At 34.8% G+C, this 24,796-nt stretch overlaps 2 protein-coding genes across 2 annotated transcripts; both read left to right on the top strand.

The window, feature by feature from the left end:
- Nucleotides 1-11,150: 11,150 nt before the first annotated feature.
- Nucleotides 11,151-12,201, top strand: LOC122048192 (zinc finger MYM-type protein 1-like). The gene is made up of 2 exons (XM_042609786.1): nt 11,151-11,344; nt 11,430-12,201. The coding sequence occupies exons 1-2, from the start codon at nt 11,151-11,153 to the stop codon at nt 12,199-12,201; spliced, it is 966 nt and encodes a 321-aa protein (XP_042465720.1).
- A 4,466-nt stretch (nt 12,202-16,667) lies between these two features.
- On the top strand, nt 16,668-18,262 carry LOC122048191 (grpE protein homolog 1, mitochondrial-like). Its single transcript, XM_042609785.1, has 4 exons — nt 16,668-16,806; nt 17,452-17,614; nt 17,739-17,920; nt 18,026-18,262. Exons 1-4 carry the CDS (start codon nt 16,681-16,683, stop codon nt 18,260-18,262), a joined length of 708 nt encoding a protein of 235 aa, XP_042465719.1. The 5' UTR covers nt 16,668-16,680.
- Nucleotides 18,263-24,796: the final 6,534 nt, after the last annotated feature.

Below are 24,796 nucleotides of genomic sequence, written 5' to 3'. Positions count from 1 at the left end.
GTCTGGGTGTCAATTAGTTTTTCTTCTTTTATAACAAAAAATCTTTACACTCATTTTAGATGTCCTCACAATCCATCCCCAGTTTATGTAAATGAAGATAACTCATGGAATCAACTTATAGTCGACTATCAAGTGGTAAAAGGGTGAGAGAGATTTTTTTTTTCAAGTGCATGTGCCACCAATTGGTCATTCTTCAATAGGACATGACATGGTTCTGATTAACAAGCTGATTAACTATCGTACATTCTACGTCACATACATCCTATGACATCTCACTTAGAGGATGCATGAGCCCAAGGGCGGAACTAAAATTTTTTTTTCCAGGTACTAAATCGCATAGATAATTTGTTTTACATAGCTAAATAAATATATTTAATAATTAAAGTTTTACACCAATAACGGTAAAAATGATAAAAATGCATGAAAAAAATATAATTATAAAGCATTAGTCTTGGATGTGGACATGTTGCAACGAGTCAATACAAGAGGTGACAATTGTATTCTATAAGACTGTATTTATTGAAAATGTTTCAATATTTGCTCATTTTCAATTGTAGAAAAAATATCCTTTTTAATGTATACAACTAGACTGTCATTCATCCATTCGTCTCCCATTCTATTACATTAATCAATCTTCACAGTCTTTATTGCAAAAAAACTCTTTCAACAAAAGCAGTTACAGCTGGTAAAACTAATATCAACTCTATCAGACAATAAATCAATGGAAAAATCAAATATTTTTTTAGTTTCAACCAATTTTTAAGCAAGAATTTCCAAGTCGTCAATAGAAGAAAATTGAAGAACATCCCATAAATTATAAATGTAACTCCTAAGTTGTTGATTCAAAAATAAATAATCTATACCAAAGAAGTCCTTAGGGTAAAAATAAGCAAGACAGATGAGTTTACAAATATCAAATTGAGAGAGAATTTCTTGGATGAAGACATGCTATGCAACCAATCAATTCTGTACTAACTTTTGAAAAACTATTATTCATCTCTTGTATAATTAAATCAACAACCTAGCATTCAAATTTGCAACCATGATAAAATTAATGATCAATAAAATCTCTTTAACAAAAAAAATAGATTTTTAGAAATAATACCTAACAAAAAATCTCCGCACGATAATGATAAAAATTGGGATCAGTTGCCCTCTACGCCTGCCATGACTATGGGTTAGCATATTGTCCTCCATATCAAGTATTGGGATTATATTAAATTCACAAAATATGTTAATTTGTTCTAAAATGATCTATCATCCATCTTTCCTGAAGTCTTGTAGTCGACATTTCACACTTCTAATCAAAGATATGACTTGAACAATATTTTGATTTCTCTTGTTGTAGGGAAAGTGATAACTCATTTGTAATTCCCAATATATACTTCATTAAATGCAACATAAAAATAAATTGATAACTCTCCATCTTCTCAATTAAACTGGTGGTAGCACCTTTATTCGTAGAATAAGAAGCGTCATCATATACATTTCCTAACACTTCTATCACTGAAGACCACATAGAGCATAAACGAAATAATGTTAGGTAGTGTGATCCCTAACAAATATCCCCAGGACTTGCTAAACTAGTTTTTTTTTATTTTTTTTTTCCCCTTTTCCACTAGTGATTTCTTCACTTTCCAATTCAACAATTATCTTATCATGTTGAATTTGTTTAAGTTGATCTCTCCTCTTACAAGGTGCTTTAGATATGTTCACAATCATGGTAACATCAGGCCCGGACCTTTAATATAAATTATGAGGCAAGTGGCTAGGGCCCCCAAATTTTAGGGGCACCAAAATTTTAAAAATAATATATATATATATATATATATATATATACAGAACTCGTATGCTGCGGTGCTTCTGTACGATTTCGCTGCGGCAAAACCCATTCGCTTCATCCGAGCTGGCAAAATAATCTACGCCACTTACACATCAGCATACGAGTTCAAATCAAAAACCAAAGCAAAACCGCACTTCCCACAAACCCTAATGTCGCGCAGACTCCTCCCTCTTCGAAGCCCTCTCCCCGTCCGAAGCCCTCCTCTCCTCCTCCTTCTCCGAATCCCTCCTCTCCCCGTCGTGCCCCTCTCCGAAGCCCTCCTCTCCTCCTCCCTCTCCGAAGCCCTCCTCTCCTTGTCAGCGCGCACCTTGTCTCGCAGCGTGACCCCTCCTCTCCTCGTCGGCCCTCTCCTCCCTCTTCGCAAAAACCCGCGAACGAAGCAGACCCTCGGACGTGGACTCTGTCTCATTGATCATCGGGCGCCAGCGTTCCTCTCGCAGCTGATCTCCCTCGACACTAGGGCATTTCTCTCTCCCTCGAGCTTATCCCTCTTATGCTAAATGATACGCTGCAAACACTCTTGATAACAGCTGAAGTTTCTTTATTTATGCAATGTGTCGTGATTTGTGATTGAGTTTTGCTTATTTGTGTCAATCAGGCAAGCGTTTGAGTACATAATTGTTTCTGCTTGTTATGAAGCATTTATCAAATTTGGAATATGGTTTTATCTTTGTTGTATGTTAGAGTAACATGGTTAGTCTAACATGATGTTTATACATGTGCAGACATTGTTATTCTTCGATTAACAATGTTTGAGGTCTGATTCTAGTGTTTTTGTCAACAATTATGTACTTATGTCGATATCAGGCAGTGCTATTAGGTATTTTAAAAATAATAGAGAAACCAAATAATGATTTCTCTTCCGTCTGGGATTTATTACTGTATATGGTAGCATCAGCGGTGAGTTCGTTCAAGATTGAGCTGATGCAAATATAGTTTTTTAAAATCTTCGTGAAACTTAGCTTCGTCTGATCAACTAGTTGTTTGATGAATATTACTTATTCTCCCTTGCAAATTTAATGGATGTGTCGTCATGTGTATAGCAACCTGGATCATTGAATTTGAATGGTTGTAATATATGATTTCAAAGTTTTGTGGCTTCTTTGCTCCTCTTTCATTTCAAAATGTTAGCTATTGAGATATTATCTAATTAATGAAAATTTGATTATTAGGTTGTTATTTCATGGCATCATCAAGTTATAGCAACATCGACAATACCAGATTTCAACCTGTAACATGTAGGGATTGCGGACAAAGAACATTTGTATGTATTTCTAGATCAACCAAGAATCCTGGAAGACAGTATTATAGATGCGGGCAACATGGATGGCAAAAGTGGGTAACTACTGATACTAGTTCATCGTTCACAATTGAAAGTGAACACAATGCTTCTCATAGACATAATCCAAGAATAGTCAAAGTACCAAAATTCATTTGGATATTAGTGATGGTAGACTTGATTCTCTTAGCGATAATCCTGATTTGGTTATTAGTTCATTTGGTTAGTTAGTGTTAAGTAATATTGGTGTTGTAATGCAACTGGCTAAATGTTTGTAATTCTCAATGTAAACTTGGTTTGTTAGTTTATATTGTTAAACATTGCTGAATAATATTAGTGTTGTAATTTCACCTTGTATACTACTATCAGTCCTTGCTCCTGGTGTTGTAATTTCAATTTGAATCACATCATGCAATACAATGATAGTTGTATTTCAGGATAAGAATTGAAACCCTCATGAATAAATTTTTTTTGACAAAAATATAACTAAACATTTAGAAAGAGTGCTCACCAGAAATACCATCAGATCAACATGCTTCACAAGAAAAATGAAACGTTGATGACTAAACATATATGCTATAAAATATGGGAAGAGATGCATTCTGCTTATGCGAAGAGATGCTAAAGTATGCCTGCATAATTAGGCTAAAAGTTAGAACTCAGACTGAATGACAATGGTATATTTTTAGTGCACTCAATAACTCTCTCCTTTCATTAGCTTTATCTTGGACATGGTCTAGTAGTTGTCGCGATATATGGTACTATTTGGAAGCAATCAACATTTACTCAAATTTTATTCATTCATGACTGCAGCACAATTGTAAGTGATTTCAGTGTCACCGATAACACCTGTTTGAACTTCCAACATTAGTGTATTTTGGTGTGGTTGTCATGATATACATATCGCATTATTAGGAACAAATGAAACATTTCTCCAGTTTGATTCATTCATTACAGAAACACAAATGAAACATTTCTCCAGTTTGATTCATTCATTACAGAAACACAAATAAGGTGTCCGTTTCCATTACAACAAAATCAGGTCTCATGCCAGCATTACAACAAAATCAGCTGTCCCATGCCAACATTACAACAAAATGAGCTGTCTGTTTCCCATTACAACAAAATCAGTTGTCCGTTTCCCATGCCTGGAAAAACCAAATAAGACTAAGTAATTACTAGACCTGAATATAGCAATATGCATATGTCGTTAGATAAAACTATGCCACAATAAATTCCATGAACTGAAGTTAAAGAATTGTATCTTAGAACAAGATTAACTATTCGACAAGAAACCTATAGAAAGTGAGGACAAAAATATCATTTCAACATCTTGCATGCACTCCTCTTACTGATGGTCATTTTAACTTGAGTACTAAAATTTCTAATAGGTAATGAAGTGATAAAAACTTCAAAGCAGTATTGTAAGCCCATGAAAACCAACTATACCTCACTCTGTCACTCAACCATGCTTCTGATCATGGATGATTAAACCCAAGATCAAGATATCGTGGCTTTGTAATCTTTTACAGGTTGTCAATTTTGGCAATCCCGTTCTAACTTAATAATTGCAAGAACTCTTCTGTAAGACGTTACGAACTAATTGATTGCAAGCATGTGATATACACTTAAGTTTGTGTTAACAACGTAAAAAAAGTTAGTCTGTAAACCAAGTGGATTTCTTTTTTTGTGTACTAAGCATGGTATGACAGTATGCATAGATAATTTGTTAAAGATTAGGAATTTGGTGAACAAGACTATTTATTAGAAAGGAAATAGATGAATACCAACCATAGATAATTACAATATCCTATCTCATGTTGTTTGAACCTGCAAAATAAAGACAACTTATTAATTTCATTTTCTCAATAAAAAATAAACTATAATTTAACAAAATAAAACTTTGATCATACCGGCTATAGATCCCAAATTAGGTTCATATGTATCGTCAAGATTGATATAATTATTATCTTCAATTGATCTGATAATTGACACATTGTCATATATAAAATATAATAAAATTAATTTTTGTTTGCAAGAAAAAATATAATAAAATGTAAAAATAGAATTGACATATACCCTTGCTGCAAATTGGGACAGTTACGTTTGTCATGTGACACTCCTTGATGTCCACATCCATGACATAACCTGGAATTTGAGGTTGATTTTTTCCTTTGATGATTTCAATCTCTTTCCATATCCCTTAGTTCTTACTACAGAATGATCAATAATACCAAGGCCCTCATCAATGGATTTCTTTTTACTTCTATCATTACACGTTGTACTGATGGACATCTCTTTCATTTTGTTGTAGATACAATCATATTGTTCATCCAAGAAGGTTGTCTTCTCATTACTCACAGATGCATCATCAACTAATATTGATGTTTTATAGGATAGCCTTGAGTGTCTCGACATCAAATACTTTTCTGAATCTGGATCATCAATGACAGTTTGCTCCCCTAAAGCATATATTGCTCCAACTTTTGCATCTCGTGTCCATCATTTTAGTATATACTTATCAGGCAAATGAAACACTTGGTTGATACAGAAAAAAGCTAACATATGTCTGCATGGAATGCCCTCAAACTTAAATTTCATGCAGCTACATGATATGTAATCCCTTTGTTTGTCATGCGTGAGCACTCTTGATTTTGAGGAAGAAGAACTTTGAAATTTCATCACGTGGTAAACCGCTGAGACAACTCCTGTAAATGTCTGTTGCACATAATAACTATGACTCTCGGTCATTTCACTTTGAAATTCCAGCCATTTCTTTTTTGTGTACAGCTTAACCATTTGAGTTTCCATTGGCCAGGTTGTATTAACCTTGGGATGTTCATTCATATCAATATGGTCCGCAACTAACTCATTGCGTCTTTGGTGTCTTAATGCTCTATTAAAACGTATGATAAAATCCATTAATGAGTTCTTATTTGAGATATATTTCTTGAAAAATACATGTGAACCTTCAAATCTTTGGCTACTTGACATTCCTGCAGAAAATACATGACTAAAATATGCTGGGACCCATCTGTGTCGCAATTCATATATCAAGGACAACTAATCATTTTTCTCTAAGTTAGCATCCTTGATAGTCTCTTCCCATGTCTTCTCAAAATCATCGGGTGTTGTAGAATTTACAATGACATCCTTTATACTGTGATAGTGGTTTCAAAAAGTCAAAGGGTCTAATTTATCTGAGAATTTGTTCAATATGTGCCACAGACAATATCGATGCACTGTTTGAGGGAAAACTTGTGCAATAACTTTTGTCATAGTAGGATCCTGATAAGTGATGATAATGTTTAGTGCACCTTTAGGCATGGCTTCTAAGAACTTTGTAAGCAACCAAACAAAAGACTCAGTTTTCTCATCACTAAGAAACCTGCAACCAAAAAGAATTATTTGATGATGATGATTAACTCCAACAAATGGTGCCAAAATCATATCATATTTATTGGTGTTATATGTCGTATCAAATACAATTGCATCACCAAATACACTGTATGCCCTTCTTGACACATGATCAGCCCAAAAGCACCTGCTAAACCTGTTATCTGAATCAGTTTCCTAATCAAAGAAAAAAGCTAAATTCTTCTCTTGCTCAAATGTAAAAAACTCAATCAGTGTTTCAGCATCAATACCCTTTTGTTCATTTCTTAGATTTCTCTCAAACTTTCTAATATCAGATTCTGTGCAACCTACCCGTTCTGGGCCTCCATACTCTATCTCTAATAAACGCAGTTGTTGACAAGTTGGTACATTGACCTCTAAAAATTGTTTTGTCAATGCTTTTTTGGCTGCAGAAACACTACGATGTGAGCGTAGCAAATGCACCTTTGATGGAGTCGAAAGCGGATGATTATGAGCTTCTATAAAGTTACAGACAACCCAATCCGGTCCAATTTATTTCTTGACAAATGCAATACTTGACTTACAACCTGTTCTTACTGTGCTACGTGTCCTTTCCCTTGCTAGTTGATCATTATTTGGATTTTTATTGTTCCGCATTCGATCTGTATGTCCTTCTTTAAAACATACAATTTGTTTCCACGTCACTTCATTTGTCATCTTGTTTTTCCTGCTCGTGCTATTCCTTGAACTAAATCTAGCTTCTCGTGCATATTGGTTATAAAATGAATATGCATCCTCTAGAGAAGGGAATTCCATTCCAATTTTTGGCTTTCGATCATCTGCAACTTGGGGAATGAATTCCTGATCATCAACTCTATACTCTTCCATTTCTGAGCGCTCTTGTATTATATTTGACAAAAGATAAATAGATAAATAAATAAAAAGTATAACTTATTTCAAAGTAAATAATTGTTCTATTTAACTAGACATGCAATTTCTAAACTCTAAATTTAATTGAACAAATCATGTAATTTCTAAGGTAAACAACTACTCCAATTAACTAGTAAGTGTTAATGTTATTATTGAAATGGAGATTAGTAAAATAACTAGACATTAGCAAGACGTGCTCCAACTAACTAGTAAGTAATATTCATCAAACAACTAGTTGATCAGACGAAGCTAAGTTTCACGAAGATTTTAAAAAACTAAAATTGCATCAGCTCATTCTTGAACGAACTCACCGCTGATGCTACCATATACAGTAATAAATCCCAGACAGAAGAGAAATCATTATTTGGTTTCTCTATTATTTTTAAAATACCTAATAGCACTGCCTGATATTGACATAAGTAAATAATTGTTGACAAAAACACTAGAATCAAACCTCAAACATTGTTAATCGAGGAATAACAATGTCTGCACATGTATAAACATCATGTTAGACTAACCATGTTACTCTAACAGACAACAAAGATAATACTATATTTCAAATTTGATAAATCACAAATCACGACACATTGCATAAATAAAGAAACTTCAGCTGTTATCAAGAGTGTTTGCAGCATATCATTTAGCATAAGAGGGATAAGGAATCTTCAAGCACAATACAACAAAAAACAAGAGCATTGTTTAGGACAAAAGAATAGATAGCAAGATTTTACAAGAGAGAAGGATTTTACAGCGAAAAACCTAACTAACTCGGAAGATTTTACAAGAGACAACACGAATTTTACCCTGGTTCGGCGGAGAGAGGAGATCAGCTGCGAGAGGAACGTTGGCGCCCGATGATCGATGAGACAAAGTCCGCGTCTGAGGGTCTGCTTCGTTCGCGGGTTTTTGCGAAGTGGGAGGAGAGGACCGACGAGGAGAGGAGGGGTCACGCTGCGAGACAAAGTGCGCGCAGACAAGGAGAGGAGGGCTTCGGAGAGGGGCACAACGGGGAGAGGAGGGATTCAGAGAGGGAGGAGGAGAGGAGGGATTCGGAGAGGGAGGAGGAGAGGAGGGCTTCGGACGGGGAGAGGGCTTCGAAGAGGGAGGAGTCGGCGTGGCGTTAGGGTGGTTTGTGGGAAGTGCGGTTTTGCTTTGCTTTTTGATTTGAACTCGTATGCTGATGTGTAAGTGGCGCAGATTATTTTGCCAGCTTGGATGAAGCGAATGGGTTTTGCCGCAGCAAAACAGCACAGAAGCACCGCATCATACGAGTTCTGTATATATATATATATATGTGTCGCGCAGCATATCAATTTTCACTTCTTTTTTTAATTATTTTGTTTTAAAGATTTTGATTTCTTTATATAAAATCTTAATACATATATATATCCCCTAAACATATTACAATACTCCGTAAATACTTAAATTTATTTTATTTTTAATTTTTCTTTTAACTAAATACTATAATCCAATTGGAAAACCCGAACCCTATAGGTAAAATTTTAAAAAAGAAAATTAGTTTAAAAATTATAACCCAATTGGGAAGCCTGAACCCTAGAAAATAAATCTTAAAAAATATTTTAATTATTTTTTAATTCAAAATTTAAAATTTAAAAAAAATAAAGAAATTTTGAATTAAAAAAATCAATATTTCCTTATATAAATCCCTAATACATTAATATATCCCCTCAACACATTACAGTACTCCATAAATACTTAGGGTTTAGGGGAATATGAGTGGGGAATGAGAATGAGAATCATTGATTGTTATTGTTAATGTTTGGATTATAGGAATAGGAATGCAAATAAGGGAATGAATCCTTGAAATTGGGTAATAACTCATTCTCATGTACCTCCCTTTCAATGAGTCATTACCCTATTTTCATCAATCAAAATATTTCCTTATTCCAAAAATATCCTTGACCTAAAACTAAAATTTTCTCCTTTAATACCAAATATCAAAATTTATTTATTTATTTTTTCTTTCATATCACTTCTCTCTCTCCTTGTTCTCTCTCATCATATTTTCTCTCTCATCATTTTATCACACACTTTCTCTCTCCTTAATCTCTCCTATCATACTCTCTTTCCTCTTTTTTCTCATTACACTTTCTCTCTCATCATACTTTCTCTCTCCTCAATCTCTCCCATCACACTATCTTTTCTCTTTTTTTTCTTATCACACTTTCTCTTTCCTCAATCTCTCTTATCACACTCCCTCTTTTTTTTCCTCAACACACTTTCTCTCTCATCATACTTTCTCTCTCCTCAATCTCTCCCATCACACTCACTGCTATCTTTTTTCCTCATCACACTTTCTCTCTCATCATACTTTCTCTCTCCTCAATCTCTCTCATCACACTCTCTCCCCTCATTTTTCTCATTATATTTTCTCTCTCTTCATTCTCTCCCATCATACTTTCTCTCACATCATATTTTCTCTCTCATCTTCTCTCATCATGATCTCTCCTATCACACTCTCTTTTCTCATTTTCTCTCATCACACTTTCTCTCTCTTCATTCTTTCTCATCAGACTTTCTCTCTCATCATTCTCTTTCATCATATTTTTCTCTCACATCTAATTTTTTCTCTTATTTTCCTTTAAAGGTAAAAAGGGAAATTTTGATTTATTCCGATAGAAAATATGCAACTAACCAAACATTGGTTTTAAGAGTGATATTCATGCTCATACTCATTCCCATTCTACAATACAATGATTCACATTCCGATTCCTATTCCTAGGAAAAAACCAAACGCCCCCTTAAATTTATTTTATTTTTAATTTTTATTTTAACTAAATACTATAATTCAATTGGGAAGCCTGAACCCTAGAGGTAAAATCTTTAAAAAGAAAATTAGCTTAAAAATTATAACCCAATTAGGAAGCCTGAACTCTACAAATAAAATTTTAAAAAATATATATATATATACTGTTTTATTTTTTTAATTTTTTTCCCCCTAAATGCTCTTGCTTCTCCTCTCCTCCGTATATGGTATACCACATCTGCAACGGCAGAAGTGCTGCATGTCACCTCCGCCATTTCGCCATCAGCTCTACCTCTACGGCTCTACGTCACTACTCCTGCTCCCATCGACGACTCAATGACTACTGATTTACCTTCTTCCGCTCACCTTGACGGCTTGGCCTCCCCTCCCCCATTGTTGCAGTTTGCCCCGATCAAATTCAAAGATTCCAGTGTTGACAAGCGATCTGAGTTGCAGTTACTTAATCGCTCGCACTGTTCTTGATCATCTCCTCTCCTACTTCTTAGATCGGTGAGTTGTGTGACTTTGTGTTCTTGCTGAATCTTGTGCTATGCTTGGAAGTAAATTTTTCAGAGCCCTAATTTTTTTCGTTTTGTTCATTTCAAGGATGGTATTTACACGTATTATAATTTGGTGAATTTGCCATGCATTTAGATGTTGGAACTATTTTAATCTATGAACTGTTGTTGCAGATTAATATTTAGGCTTTTAGCAAACATGTTTCCTATAAGAAAACAATTGTCTGGAGCAGAAAAAGGAAGAAAAAGCAAAAGGAAGAAGCGTTAATTCAAAGCCAAGTAGGAAGTCTTAATAAGTATTTTACTAACAACCAAAGAGCAGAGCAAACAGAAGTAGCTGAACAACTGAATCAGAATGACACTGATAATAAGTTGAATGATCAGAAACATAATGAATTGAATGAATTTCAAAATGAAGACAAAAAATAATCTGAAAATGATAAAATTGAAGTCATTATGCCCAGAAATAACAGTGATGAAGATATAAATCAAGAGATCTTGTTTCCTTTAAATGTTGATGATCTAGGAAATTGGGACAAAATGCAAAATATTAGGGATTTTCTAGTTGAAAGAGGTCCTAGAAAAGATGATGATATTTTGTTTCCTCTTGACAACACCGACAGACACTTCAATACATCACGTTATAAGAGGCAATTGCCAAATGGTGAGAAAAGTGACAAAAGATGACTAGTGTATTCTATTTCTATGGACAAGATCTTTTGTTTCTGTTGCAAGTTATTCAAGACTCAAAAAAACCACAATGAAACTTGGTCATCTAGCTGACGAAGGATACAAAGATTGGAAGAATATCAGTCGATGTCCCAGTCTTCATGAAACTAATAAAGATCATATTGATTGCATGACTAGTTGGATTGAATTAGAAAGAAGACTTCGAAAGAAAAAGACAATTGATGAAAATATACAAGTAGCAATTAACAAGGAGAGAGAACATTGGAAACAAGTATTGAAGAGAATAATTGCAGTTGTGCAAAGAATTGCAAAGAATAACTTGGCACTTCGGGGAGATAATGAGAAGCTTTATGTTGAGAATAATGGAATCTTTTTACAGCTAATTGAAATGATTGCTGAATTTGATCCAATAATGGAAGAGCACCTTCGGCGTGTTCAAGAAAGACAAATTCATTACACTTATCTTGGACCTAAAATCCAAAATGAATTGATACAGATGTTAGCAGCTGAAGTAAGCAGTTCAATTGTTGCAAAAATTAAACATGCAAAATATTTCACTGTCATACTTGATTGCACTCCAGATGCAAGTCACGAGGAGCAGATGTCCCTTGTAATTAGATATGTGGATGATTCAAAAAATGCAATAGCGGTTGAAGAATTTTGGATTGGATTTTTGAAAGTTAATGAAACTTCAGGACTTGGGCTTTTTACAGAGCTTAAAAATATTTTGAACAATCTCGAACTTGACATTGATAATATAAGAGGTCAAGGATATGACAATGGATCTAATATGAAAGGAAAATATAAGGGTGTATAGAATAGATTACTTGAAATTAATCCTAGAGCTTTCTACACTCCATGTGGATGTCACAGTCTTAATCTCACATTATGTGATATGGTGAAATGTTGCCCTAAAGCAATGTCCTTTTTCGGTGTAATACAACGCATATATTCATTATTCTCTTCTTCTACCAAGCGGTGGCAAATCTTCAAAGATCATGTGCAAGGTCTTACAATCAAGCCACTATCATAGATACGATGGGAAAGCCATGTTGAAAGCGTGAAGCCCATAAAAGGTCAAACTTCTAAAATACAAGATGCTTTAATTGATTTGGCAAACATTTTTGATGACTCAAAAATAAAGAGTGAAGCTGAGGGTTTGACATCATTTGAACTTGAGAATTTTGAGTTCGTGTCTGGAATGGTAATTTGGTATAAGTTGTTATATGAGATTAACATTGTTAGTAAGTTTCTCCAAGTAGAAAATATGAATATTGATATTGCTATTAGACAATTAAAAGGACTTATTTCTTCTCTCCAAGAGTTTAGAGAATCTGAATTTGATCAAGCATTAATTGAAGATGAACATATTGCAAGTGAAATGAGAATTGAACCTATTTTTCGAGAAAAACGCATCATTCGAAGAAAGAGACAATTTGATGAGATCAATAGTGAAGAGGTAACCCAGTCTCCTAAAGAATTTTTTCGAGTTAATTACTTCCTATTTATAATTGATCAAGCTCTTTCTTCACTTCAAACTCGGTTTGAACAATTTCAAAAATATGAAGAAACATTTGGATTTTTATTTAGTTTGGAGAGATTGAAGTCTATTGATGATGATAGTCTCTTACACTCATGTGTCAATCTTAAAGAGTCATTAACACATGATGGATACTCTGATATTGATGGATCAGATTTATATTTAGAACTAAAGTTGTTAAGACACTCATTACCAAGAGAATCAAAAAGAGCGATTGACGTGCTGAATTATTTGAAGAAAATGGATAGTTGTTATCCAAATGCTTATATTGCTTATTGAATTTTACTGACTATACCAGTTACAGTTGCATCTGCTGAAAGGAGTTTTTAAAGTTGAAATTGATCAAAACTTATCTCCGATCAACTATGTCGCAAGAAAGACTAAATGACTTGGCTATGTTATCTATCGAGAAAAAAGTGGTTGAGAAAGTTGATTATGCTAATTTAATCAATACTTTCACTTCTAAAACTGCGAGGCGAGCAATATTCAAGTAATATACATTGGTTTGGAAGATGAATTTAATATTTTGTTTGGATCATTTTGACTTTATTAATATTTACTTATGATATATTGTTTTGGAAGATATATTTTTTTATCTTTTATTTCTAGAATTAAAAATGCTGTTATATTTACATTGATTGGAAAATATATGAATGTCAAACTTTGAGGGCACCATTTTTTGTGCTCATCTCAGGCCCCAAATCACAGGTCTGGTGCTGGGTAACATACCCAAAAAAATCCACTCACAATAAAGTTGTCATTGGCAACATTAACAAGAACTAATTGGGGCTAGTTAGAGAATCAGTGAACATACATTACAAATAGATTTTCTTGTAATATTAGAGATTTCAACCCATTAAACTCACTACGCATATTTAAAGCCCCATCATATCCTTGGCCTCTCAATCTAGATAATGATAAAGCATACTGTACAAATAAAGCATCAATAACTCTTTTCAAAGAATGAGAACTAGTATCAGACACATGCACAACTGCAAGCAATTGTTCAATTACACATTCTTCTTTATTCACATACCTCAAAATAACTCTCATATGCTCCTTCACTGAACTATCCCGAGCCTCATCAACCATCAAAGAAAAGAATTTATCTCCAATATCATTGATTATAGCAAGTGTAATCTCTGAGGCACAAGCATGTGTTAAATCCTTTTGAATTTTTGGGGAAGTCAATTAATTGTTTGCAAGAGCATTTTATTTTATAACTTTGGAGATCTCTTTATTTTGTTGACTATACCATTTAAGCAACTCAAAAAAATTATCTCTATTTGAAGGACAAATTGACTCATCATATCCTCAAAAAGGCAACCTTGCTTCAATAGAATGTGTGTCACATCCAACATTGCTGTTAAAGGGGTGCGATAATCAATTTCTACAGTATGACCATGTACTCATAAAACATTTTCTATAATATGCCTTCGATCTTGAAAAGACTCAAATTGTATTCTAGCTTCAATGTGACAAGTATTCACAACCCTCATATGACGATTAAATCTTTCTAATGCTCTTTTCCAATTATTGTATCTATCTTTTATAAAGACATTATTTACATTTTCTTTATTTAACGATTTGAAAAAACAACACCAAAAATAAAATGCCGCATCTTTTGATGAGTCCAGATCCTCTAGTCTGCAATCCCTAGTCCCTTTCGCAATTTGCATGTCGAATCGCAGTTGGTAGCAAATTTGCATGTCGGATCGAGGTTGGAATTTAGCTAAAATTGTTTGTGATCTCCCCTAGACTTAGCTTCCCACCTAGGTTATAGTTTTGAGTCGAGCCAGGCAGTCGGAGGTCGCGGCAGTGGGCAGACTATATAGTGTCGAGCAAGGGTGGCCATCCCACTGCCGACGACCTCGGACCACTTGGCTCAACCCAAAACTATAACCAATGTGGGAAGGTGAACTCAGGGGAGATCGTAACAAATTTTGGCAGGATTTCGACCGTGATTTGACGTGTAAATTATGAAAGGGACCCGAGATTACGGACCAGAGGACCTGGACTCTCTTTTGATATACTATACTCTAGCCATGTATATTTTTTATACCAAGTTTCTTGAAAACTCTTTTCCTAATTATTAAAAATTATTTTCAGATACACATGGCCATTTGGTTACCAAAAGATATTTTCGGATACACATGACCATTTGGTTGACAAAGCCCTCGGAGCATATACTCTCTTCGAGCTTGATCTCGAATAGCAATATCATATTCTTCAATTGATTTTCGTAATCCCGGATCACGAATAATATCATCCAAATTTAATTCTACACAAGATTAATTTTTCACTTGTTCAATAACATTAGACTCATTAGAGGAGCCGAATTTATGTTTTAAAAAAATCTCTTCATATCCTATGCAAATAAATAACTAAAAATAAATTCATGTATATTGTGTAATTTGATCAAATTCACAATTAATAAACTACAAATGTAATTATATAAATTTATAAAAAAAATCAAATAACAAAATTTTAAACATAAATCTAGCTTGATCCGAAGAATCGAAAATTTAAAATTGGATAATAGAGCATATGGAGGTGTTGGAGTGCTACCGGCTAATGCTGCCTATCCGCGGTCACTGTCATCGCCTTGCTAGAGATGGAGGTTGGAGGTTTGGAGTGGACGGTGGTTAAGGTTTCAGCCTTAGATGTTGGAGTGTTGTTGCCGCCGCTTATCCGCCGCCGCTGTCGTTGCCTGTCCGCCACTATTGTCGTCGACTGGAGGCTGGAGATGGGGGTTACAGGTTTGGAGTGGATGATGGTTAGGGTTTCAGCCTTTAGGAAGAAAAAAAAATGAGGAAGAAGAATGAGATTCGGGAAGAAATGAGAGGATTTGACCATTTGGATCATTTGGCAAGAGGGACCCACAACTAAACAAAATGAGGAAGAAGAATAGGATTAGGGAAGAAATGAGAGGATTTGACCATTTGGATCATTTGGCTAGAGGGATTCGTAACTAAGTAAAGATTTTTTTTATCTTATTTGACTTGGACCATTTGGCCAGATGTGTTGTCTGGTCTATGTGAAAAAAATTATCAAAAAAAGACACACATAGGAAAAAAAAAAGACAACCTTCTTCTCCGATACCAACAGCCTTTGCCAGAGAATGAGGTATGCTGTGGCCCGTGCCGTCAATGTCGTGGGCTAGGCATGGGTCGGTGCTAGCACCTGTTGTCTGTGGAGGGCTATAAAAGTAGTCCCACAATTTTTACTAGTGGACGACAATCAAGTTAGAGGAGGCTGAAGCCTCCCTCAGCCTCCCAGTATGTCTGCCCCTGCATGAGCCCGATTAATACTTGATGCAAAATATTTTAAAATTTATTAAATATTTATTAAAAATATATAAGAACTTTTAAAAAACTAAAATTTTAAAAAAAAATCAGAATTAAAAAAAACATTAATATTTTTTTAAAAAAATTAAATTAATTTTATGATTCTAAAATAAAATTTATCTACAATATTATATTTTAATCATAATTTTGTTTTTTACTATTAGAAATATTTCTAACCACTTAAATTGGCATAAGTTTGATCTTGCATCATGGGTCATGCCCAAGTTTTTTTATGAACATAATTTTTATAATCAAATTTCCGAGTCAAAATGTGATTTCAGATAGTTATTGGGCTTAAGTGCATAGCGATTTATGAGTTTCTTCTTCCCCAAGCCGACCCGCATTCTTGATTTCTACTATATAATGGATCGATCGCACTCTTTATCAATCTCGGTTCGTCGGATGATCCATGGCTTCAAGGGTTTTCTCTCGGTCTGTGAGGGGCTCCTTCCGTTACCGCCTCCTTGATGGAGTCGTGCTTCGACGGCTTTCAAGGGAACCCGCTGCAGGTTCCGCCATTCTTCCCTTGAACAAGGTGAGGGATTGTTGCTTGGTTCCGGCTTTACTTTTCAAATCGTTGCTTTTGTGTTGGTGAATGCTTGATGTACGCATATTGTGATTTCTGGCCGGGTGACAGATTGTGAATATCATCTGAGATTAATTTATTGATCTACTGTTCTGTTTATTTAATTTTCTCTTCTAATGCTTTGTGGCTTATCATTTACTGCTTCTGCTCACTTGGTGATCCGAAAATTGCTTTGAATAGTTTGTTCGGTCATGATTAGTTTAATGGACTTCTGGTGTTCAACTGCGCCAATAAGAAATAGATATGGGACTCTGATTCTTTGATAGAATAATTAACTATTGCTTATGAATATATAATAACTATTTCATATGAATACGTATTGTTTGATGAATTTTGCAATGAAATATACAAATGTTTAGTTCATGGTAATCTTTATATATTATATAAAGAGAAGCACAATGAAACTACTATTTTTTTTTTTTTGGCATTATTCTAGTTCCAAAGTCAAAGTTCTTTCTTACAATCATGATATTGATTATTGGATCGAGCATGTTAATGGTTATTGTGTAGAACATGTTGGTGCCTCATGTTTATTGCTTAATTTGGTAGTAAAATTCTAAATATATATTTCTCGTATGTTTTTCCCTGTTGCAGTCTGCTCCTTTGCACTCAAACTTATGGTTGAGTAGATCAATTGCCACAACTACATTACAAAGATTTGGTTTCTCATCAGCTGCATATCCTCAGCCGATTGATGAAACAAACCTATATGATACATTAGAATTTGGAAACAGTAGTGATATCGAAATATCTCCTGGTGAGTTTTCTTTTTAAAACATCCAAACTGTTTAAAGTTTGGAATCTCAAGATTCCACATCTTATGCTGTTGCAATGAGGAGGAAGAATACTGAACAAGATACATTTTTTTTTTTTCAATGGAGATCCTGAACTTTCCAGGGATGAATTAGTTAAGTTAATAGTTGAAAAGGAAAAATTAAATCAGTTGAAGGTCAAAGAACTCGAAGAGGTGCAGGATAAAGTTTTACGCTGCCATGCTGAAATCGAGAATATCATAGAAAGAAAAAAGCGCGAAGCTGAGAACTCCAGGAAGTTTTCGATTCAGGTATGTCCTGATTCATTTTATTATTCACATGCAGTCACCCTTTGTTGATTTATGTATTTTTAGTTCTAATAGACTTCTGACTCTGGTTTCACCATTCAAATGAAGAGCTTTGTTATGAGCCTCTTGGACGTGGCCGACAATCTGACAAGGGCTTCGTCCGTCGTCAAGGAGAGCTTCACCAAACTAGACACATCCAAATGCTCCACTGAAGTTGTGCCACTTCTTAAAACTTTACTCCTGGGTGTCGAACTGACAGATAAACAGCTTTCTGAGGCAAGTTCGGTTGCCTGCCTTTTCAAGACTGCTACTGATCTTCCATTTGTTTGTCCATTGTGCTCATGACACTTTCTCATCCAGGTATTTAGTAAGTTCGGAGTTGCAAAATTTGATCCGATCAATGAGCAATTTGAGCCACACAGGCATTCATCAATTTTCCAAGTACCAGATTCGACAAGACCACCTGGCACTGTCGCTGCTGTCTTGAAGGTAACCAATCTCATCCTCTGCTGTAGACTTCTTTTGAAAATAGAAAGCTCCACAAACAGTTTTCCATAGTTTAACTCGACTCTCTAGTTTCATTGAATTTATACATTTCAATTGTGGATCAGTCGGGTTATACGCTGCATGATCGAGTAATTCGTCCTGCTGAAGTTGGTGTCACCCAACCCAAGAACTGAACGAGTAGACCAAAGCTCCATCGAAAGATTTTAGCAGGATCCCATATGCCCTTCAATCTTCCCTTTTTCTCAAATAATGAGACAGATGAAAATTGTCATGGTGAGTTAGTTTAGCAGATGACCAACCATCTATTCATGCTTCAGGTTTTGTTTTGCGATGTAATATCTAGATATCTCAGTCTCGTTAACAATTTTCTAGAGTCTTTAAAGTTTGGACCGTTTTGTTAGTTTGGATAAAAAAAGAGACCTGCTTTTCCCACTCTCTGACACTTTTTCCCTTTCCGGTCCCACCTTAAAAATTATTCTTATGTCCTTTTATCAGTTTTATTTTTTTATCCGTTAGCCTTAAATTTTTTTAAAAAAACAAAAGATTATTTTTTTATCAATTTTATTTTTTAATATTTTTTATTATATATTTGTATTTTTTAATAGTAGATTATATATATGAAATTAATAAAAATAATATAAAATTTAAAATTAAATCAAAATAAAAACAAAATTGATTAAATCTAAAATAAAAATTAAAAATTATATATATAAAAATTTGATGAAAAAATATAAATAAAATTGTTTTTTAAAAAATAAATTTAAAAAAAAAATGTATAAAGGTCATTTGAAAGAAGGGGTACTGCAGGCAAGGGGAGAAGCAATTAAGTTGGATCCTTTGTCTTTAATTTTTTCTGTCTCCGTGTCCCACTCGTCGCCTCCAGTCCATCACTAATGGTCTACGGTCGCCATCCTAATCATAACTATATCCTAGGATGAAGGTGAACTCAGGGGGTCGCCACCGACGCAATTAGCGTCGGAATTCGATTGAATCTGAACAAGGACTCAGATCGATGGCAAAGGAAAATCTGCTCAGATCCGGTCAAATTTTGGCACCGATCGCATTGATGGTGATCCGCTGCGTTCACTTTCCTCCTAGGATATAGTTTTGATCGAGATGACGATCGAAGGTCGCTGGGGTGGGCTAGAGCAACGAGTGAGACACATGGGTAGATGATATTAGGGATAGAGGATTCGATCTCTTATAATCTTTAATTTTTTTTAATAGTAGATTTTAGGAATTATTATTTGTAAAAATTTTAAAAGTCTAAAAATTATACATCAAAATAAAAATTATAAAAGATAAAAAAATTGATTAAAAAATAAAACTAAAGAAAAAATTAGAAGTTAAGGAGTTAGAATAAAATAACTTCTTATTTTAAAGAAAGGGTAAAAACGTAATTTAAAAAGGGAGATAGGGGAAAAGTAATTTACATTAAAAAAAATTGCATTGTGAATGATTTGAAAAGTATGTGTAGTGAACTTTCTTCTAAATTTTATAATGTAATGTAATCTTGATTATATTATTATATTATTATGTTTAGTAATGTAATATATATAATTTTTTATTACAAGTATGATTATATTTTTTTATTTGATGTCCAATATTTTTTATAAGAAATATAATTTATATTATTATAAAATAATAAAAATATTCTACGATCTCTACCGGAGGTCACCACCGTACCTCTACCAGAGGCGGTGGTCGGCGGCGGCGGCAACCGACGGCGGTGGAAGCGACCGTCAATGATTGGTTGATGCCGAAAATGAACTAAAAGTATATTTGACATTTAAATTTTAGTTAAACGATGACTTCATAATGTAATAGGATTATATGATGTTTACTTTGTGATTCATATTACAAAATTTTATTATTTTTTGTAATTTAAATTACATTATATTATAATTTTAAAATTGTACTAAATAAAATAATTAATTTTATAATATAATCTTGATTATATTATAAGATGATTCCATCGTAGCAAATGTAACCTAAAATTATTATAATGTGCGGGGCCTCGCTCTAAGGTCACTTCGTACTGAGGTTTAACTTATAGCAGAGCTCTAGGTTTTGAACAGTACCCAGTTGTTTTGTTTCGTTTTTCCCTTTTTAGATTTTTGGGAATTCATTGTTTCGTTAGTTGAAGTTAGTGTTGACAATTGGTGATTCATTGGCTAGAACTGATCTGGTCAGGAGCTGTTCAGCTAATTCTATTCGATCGGATATATGAGTTCTCGAGAGAAATTGTGTTTAGGATTGTGTGGATGCTCGTTCCGAATCAACAACACCTAGGGAACGACGAAGCAACAACAAGATCAAATTTATACAAATTGTAAATTCATACTCTCTTGCTGCTTGGGCTTCACTCTATTAATCCGGGAGATATAACTCCTAAATTTGCATATCGAATAAATACAATTTATGCACACTTACAAGTTAATCGATGAATATTAATGTGTGTTTACTATTATATCATGTAAGTAAATGTTATTATTGTTGGTTTGTAAATTTTTATAAAACTTATTTAATTCAATGATATAAAACTTAGTTATACTACAGCAACATCAGACTCACCACTAAATCAATGATACAAAACCTGTTTAATTCAATTAACATAGTAGAGAATTTAATAATCTAATATGTGATGTGTAATCGAACTAAAATCATTCAAAATGTAATATAATTGCTTAAATTAAACCCAAATTATCCTCAAGATTAATATAGTTCTAAAAGAATACGTGTAATTATTTATTTTCTGTTAAATTATATTTAAAAATAATTTATTTCTAAAAAATTGTAAAGATTTACTATCATTTGCCATATATTCTCATCGACTCCTCCCTCTTGATTTCTTGTTCTCCAATCGACCCGTTTATATATATATTTTTTTATTGTTATCAACATGGAAGGACATGACAGTTAAGATGATGTTATTAATGAGGTGCACCTTTGAACTTCTCTCCCCTGTATAACAGTATAAGGTAAGGGAAGAGGATGCTCAAAGGGAGAGCGATTATCTTATATCTTGACTATCTCATGTTTTGATCTATTTTCTACTATATTCTATAGCATTTTCTCCTTTCGATTTTTTTTTGGCTCCCTGATGACTTATGCTCTATCTGGAGTACAGATGATAGAAAGGATTGATTATGCATGATACAAAAGAATATAGACGAACATATTTTAAATTCATCTGCGATCAAATTTAATTCATTTTCTTGTCCACCCAAAAATATACAAAACGCTGCTTTCCTCGGCATTAGGCCCCCTCCTTGAGCTCCATCGTCACCTCTTCCTCCACCGCACTAGCGAATTCCCTCATCCTTCAACCCCTAAAACACTTTGACAACTAATCATAATAGGTCAATTTTAATGCTTGACATATATCTCCAAATACAAAATACTAAAAGAACAATATGAGAGTGCAATGAACTTAGGTTTGATTAGGTATAATCATGATTTTGATGTGTGTGTCAAAGAATTTAAGTTAGGTATCATTTATATTTGATATGTGTTTGAGTCATACAAGACTTAGTGAACCACATATGAGAAACTTGGTGCAACCAAACTTGATAAGTTCATCCGATGACTTGGGTTCTTGAGATCTGTGAAGGATGGTGTGGAAGATATCCGAGGCACCGTCGGACAAGTAACAATGGAGTGGAGCCGAAGGAAGCAGATTTCAAAGCAACGTGAACGTTAACACAGAGAAGAGTTGCGAGTTCAAGTGCATTTGAGGAACGAAGGTTGAGGAAGAGGGCTTCAAGGGCAACTCTGAAGAGGATGAGAGTTGAGACTATAGGACCATTGCGGTCAGCTAGAAGGAGGGTTGGATAGCCCTATAAATACAAAAACAAAAATCAACCCTTCTTGAACTCTTAAGCTAACACTTGCATAAATAAATAAACAGAAAATAACTCAGAAAAGTAAAAGGTACACCGAGATTTACTTGGTTACAACCGTGGAGGTTGTTAATCCAAGGAAAGCGTAGTACTAGTACCTCCTTCAAGCGGAGAAGCCTTTTACAGCAATGAAGCGCACAACAGAAGCTAAACTACAGAAAAAGCTCACAAGTGTAGAAAGAATGCTTGAGTTCTAAATTGTTGAAAAGCTTCTGGACCAAGGCTATATTTATAACCTTATTCAGGGCGCCCTGAGGGTTCCGGGCGCCCCGGGAGGATAAAATTTTATCCCCCAACGTTCAGATCGCGTCAACCGCAATCTGGTCAACTTTTCAAGTCTGAGCGCCAGGAAGGGTTCCGGGCGCCCCGGGCAAGTCTGGGCACTCCAGACTATTCCGAGCGCCCTGGACTCCGAAGTCAACTCTGGTTAACTTTTTCAGTCTGGATCCTCTGCTCCGGCTCTACTCGCCTCAGTCCAGGTCTTCTACTCCGGATCTGCTCACTTGGGTGATCTCTGCCATCCGGAAAAGGGCTCACCTGAACCCAGCTTCCTGTCTTCTCGAGCAGACTTCCACTCCGGCTTCTCGTCCCTCAGAATCACCACATGGTTCCTTCTCGTCCGCCAGCGTACTCATCCACAGTCTTCATCCCTCGGTCGCACCCCGTGCCGACCTTCTCGCTAGCTGCGTCTCTTGCTCCTTGAGCAGTCTTCTGCTCCGGCTTCTCGTCCCTCAGAACCACCGCACGCTTCCTTCTCGTCCGCCAGTGTACTCTTCCCAGCGCCTCGCCCCTCGGACGCACCGCGTGTCGTCCTTCTCGCTAGCTGCGTCTTCCGGTCGACTACCTGTGCTCCTAAGCTCCTGCACACTTAGACACAAGGTTAGAAAAATACAGGACCTAACTTAACTTGTTGATCACACCAAAACAACTTTGGGGTTCCAACAATCTCCCCCTTTTTGATGTGAGCAACCCAAGTTAAGCTAGGGTAAAATAGACATAGAATAAGACTAACTAAATTTGCAATTAAGTGAAAAAAATAGAACTTGTACTAAATAAATTAATTTTTGTCTACCTCCCCCTAGATTTGTACTTTTTCTTCTCCCTCTTTGATCACATAAAAAATGGGGTTCCGAAAAATCTAAGGGTTAAAACAATTTCTAAATAAATTCTAAGTTAGAAAATTTGCAAAAAAAATTCTAACTTAAATTTTGAATTTTCCAAAAAAATTTTATGCACGAAATTTTTTTCTAAGTATAAAGATATTTTTTGAAATAGAATTTTCTAACTTAAAAAAAATTTAAGTAAGAAAATTTTCTAAAAGAAGTTCTAATTAAAAAAATTTGAAGGAAAAATGTTTAAAAGACTTTTTAAAGCATTATTAAATTTCCACCTTAATGCTTTTATCAGAAAGTTAATTAAATATTTTTATTTCAATATTTTGGCTTCCAAGTCGTGGCGAGGCACTAGGCCTTCTTGGTTATTGGAGCAACAACCACTTCCTTAGACAAAGCCTCATAAAGAATTTTAATGTTTAATTTTCTCGCTGAAAAGCTCTAAGTCTAATCAATAGTTTAATTTAAACAGGACTTAGGAACCTAATATAGGTTCCAACCTACTAGATTGATTAAAAATTTCTTAGGGACATATTTTCTAGAGATATTCCTAATTTGTCACTGGTGATATCTATAATACCAATTCAAATTTTTAAATTTTCTAAAATTAGATGAGCATGCATGGTTTTTCAAATTATCTACTTGAATTTTCAAATCTTTATTTTCTGATTTCAATTTCTCATTTTCTAATTTTGATTTGTCTAATTCTTCTAAGGGGCAGGACTTAGCTAGAATTACTTTTAAATTTTTATTTTCATTTTCTAATTTGCAGCAATCTTTTGTTAAAAGTTTGACGAACTTAAACATTTTGTTGGGAGGAAGAGATCGTACATGACTTACCTTGTCGATCTCGTTGTCCGTTTCTCCCCCTGAACTGCTACTTTCTTCCGACGTGGCTCCCCCTTCATCGATGCTCTCGATGCTCATTTCGGAAGAGCTTGACTCGCAGCCGTCGTCTTTATGACTTGCCATTAGAACAAGTCTGGAGAATGCCTCGACTTCTGACTCCGACGACGTATCGTCCCACGTCGCCTTTAGGGCCTTTTGCTTTTGGATAGACTTCTTACCCTTCTCCTTGTCCTTGTTCTTCAGCTTGGGGTAGTTGTCCTTGACGTGCTCTTCTTCGACGCAGTGGTAGCAACGGATCGTTCTTTTCTTTTTCCCCTATGGATGGTTAGTAGATCTAGATTTACAAAGTTTCTTGAATCTTCTTACCATCATTACCATTTCCTCATCGTCGAGAGAAGATTCCGACTCAGGTTCATCTCTCGAAGCTTTGAGGGCGACATTGTTCTTGGGCTCCTTCATTCCTGCACATCTTGACTCATGCACTTCAAATGTTGAAAAGAATTCTTCTA

Source organism: Zingiber officinale, chromosome 2B, assembly GCF_018446385.1.
Source record: "Zingiber officinale cultivar Zhangliang chromosome 2B, Zo_v1.1, whole genome shotgun sequence".
NCBI lineage: Eukaryota > Viridiplantae > Streptophyta > Magnoliopsida > Zingiberales > Zingiberaceae > Zingiber > Zingiber officinale.
Note: the sequence above shows the minus strand (reverse complement) of the source record. Positions and strands in the feature narration are given on the sequence as shown.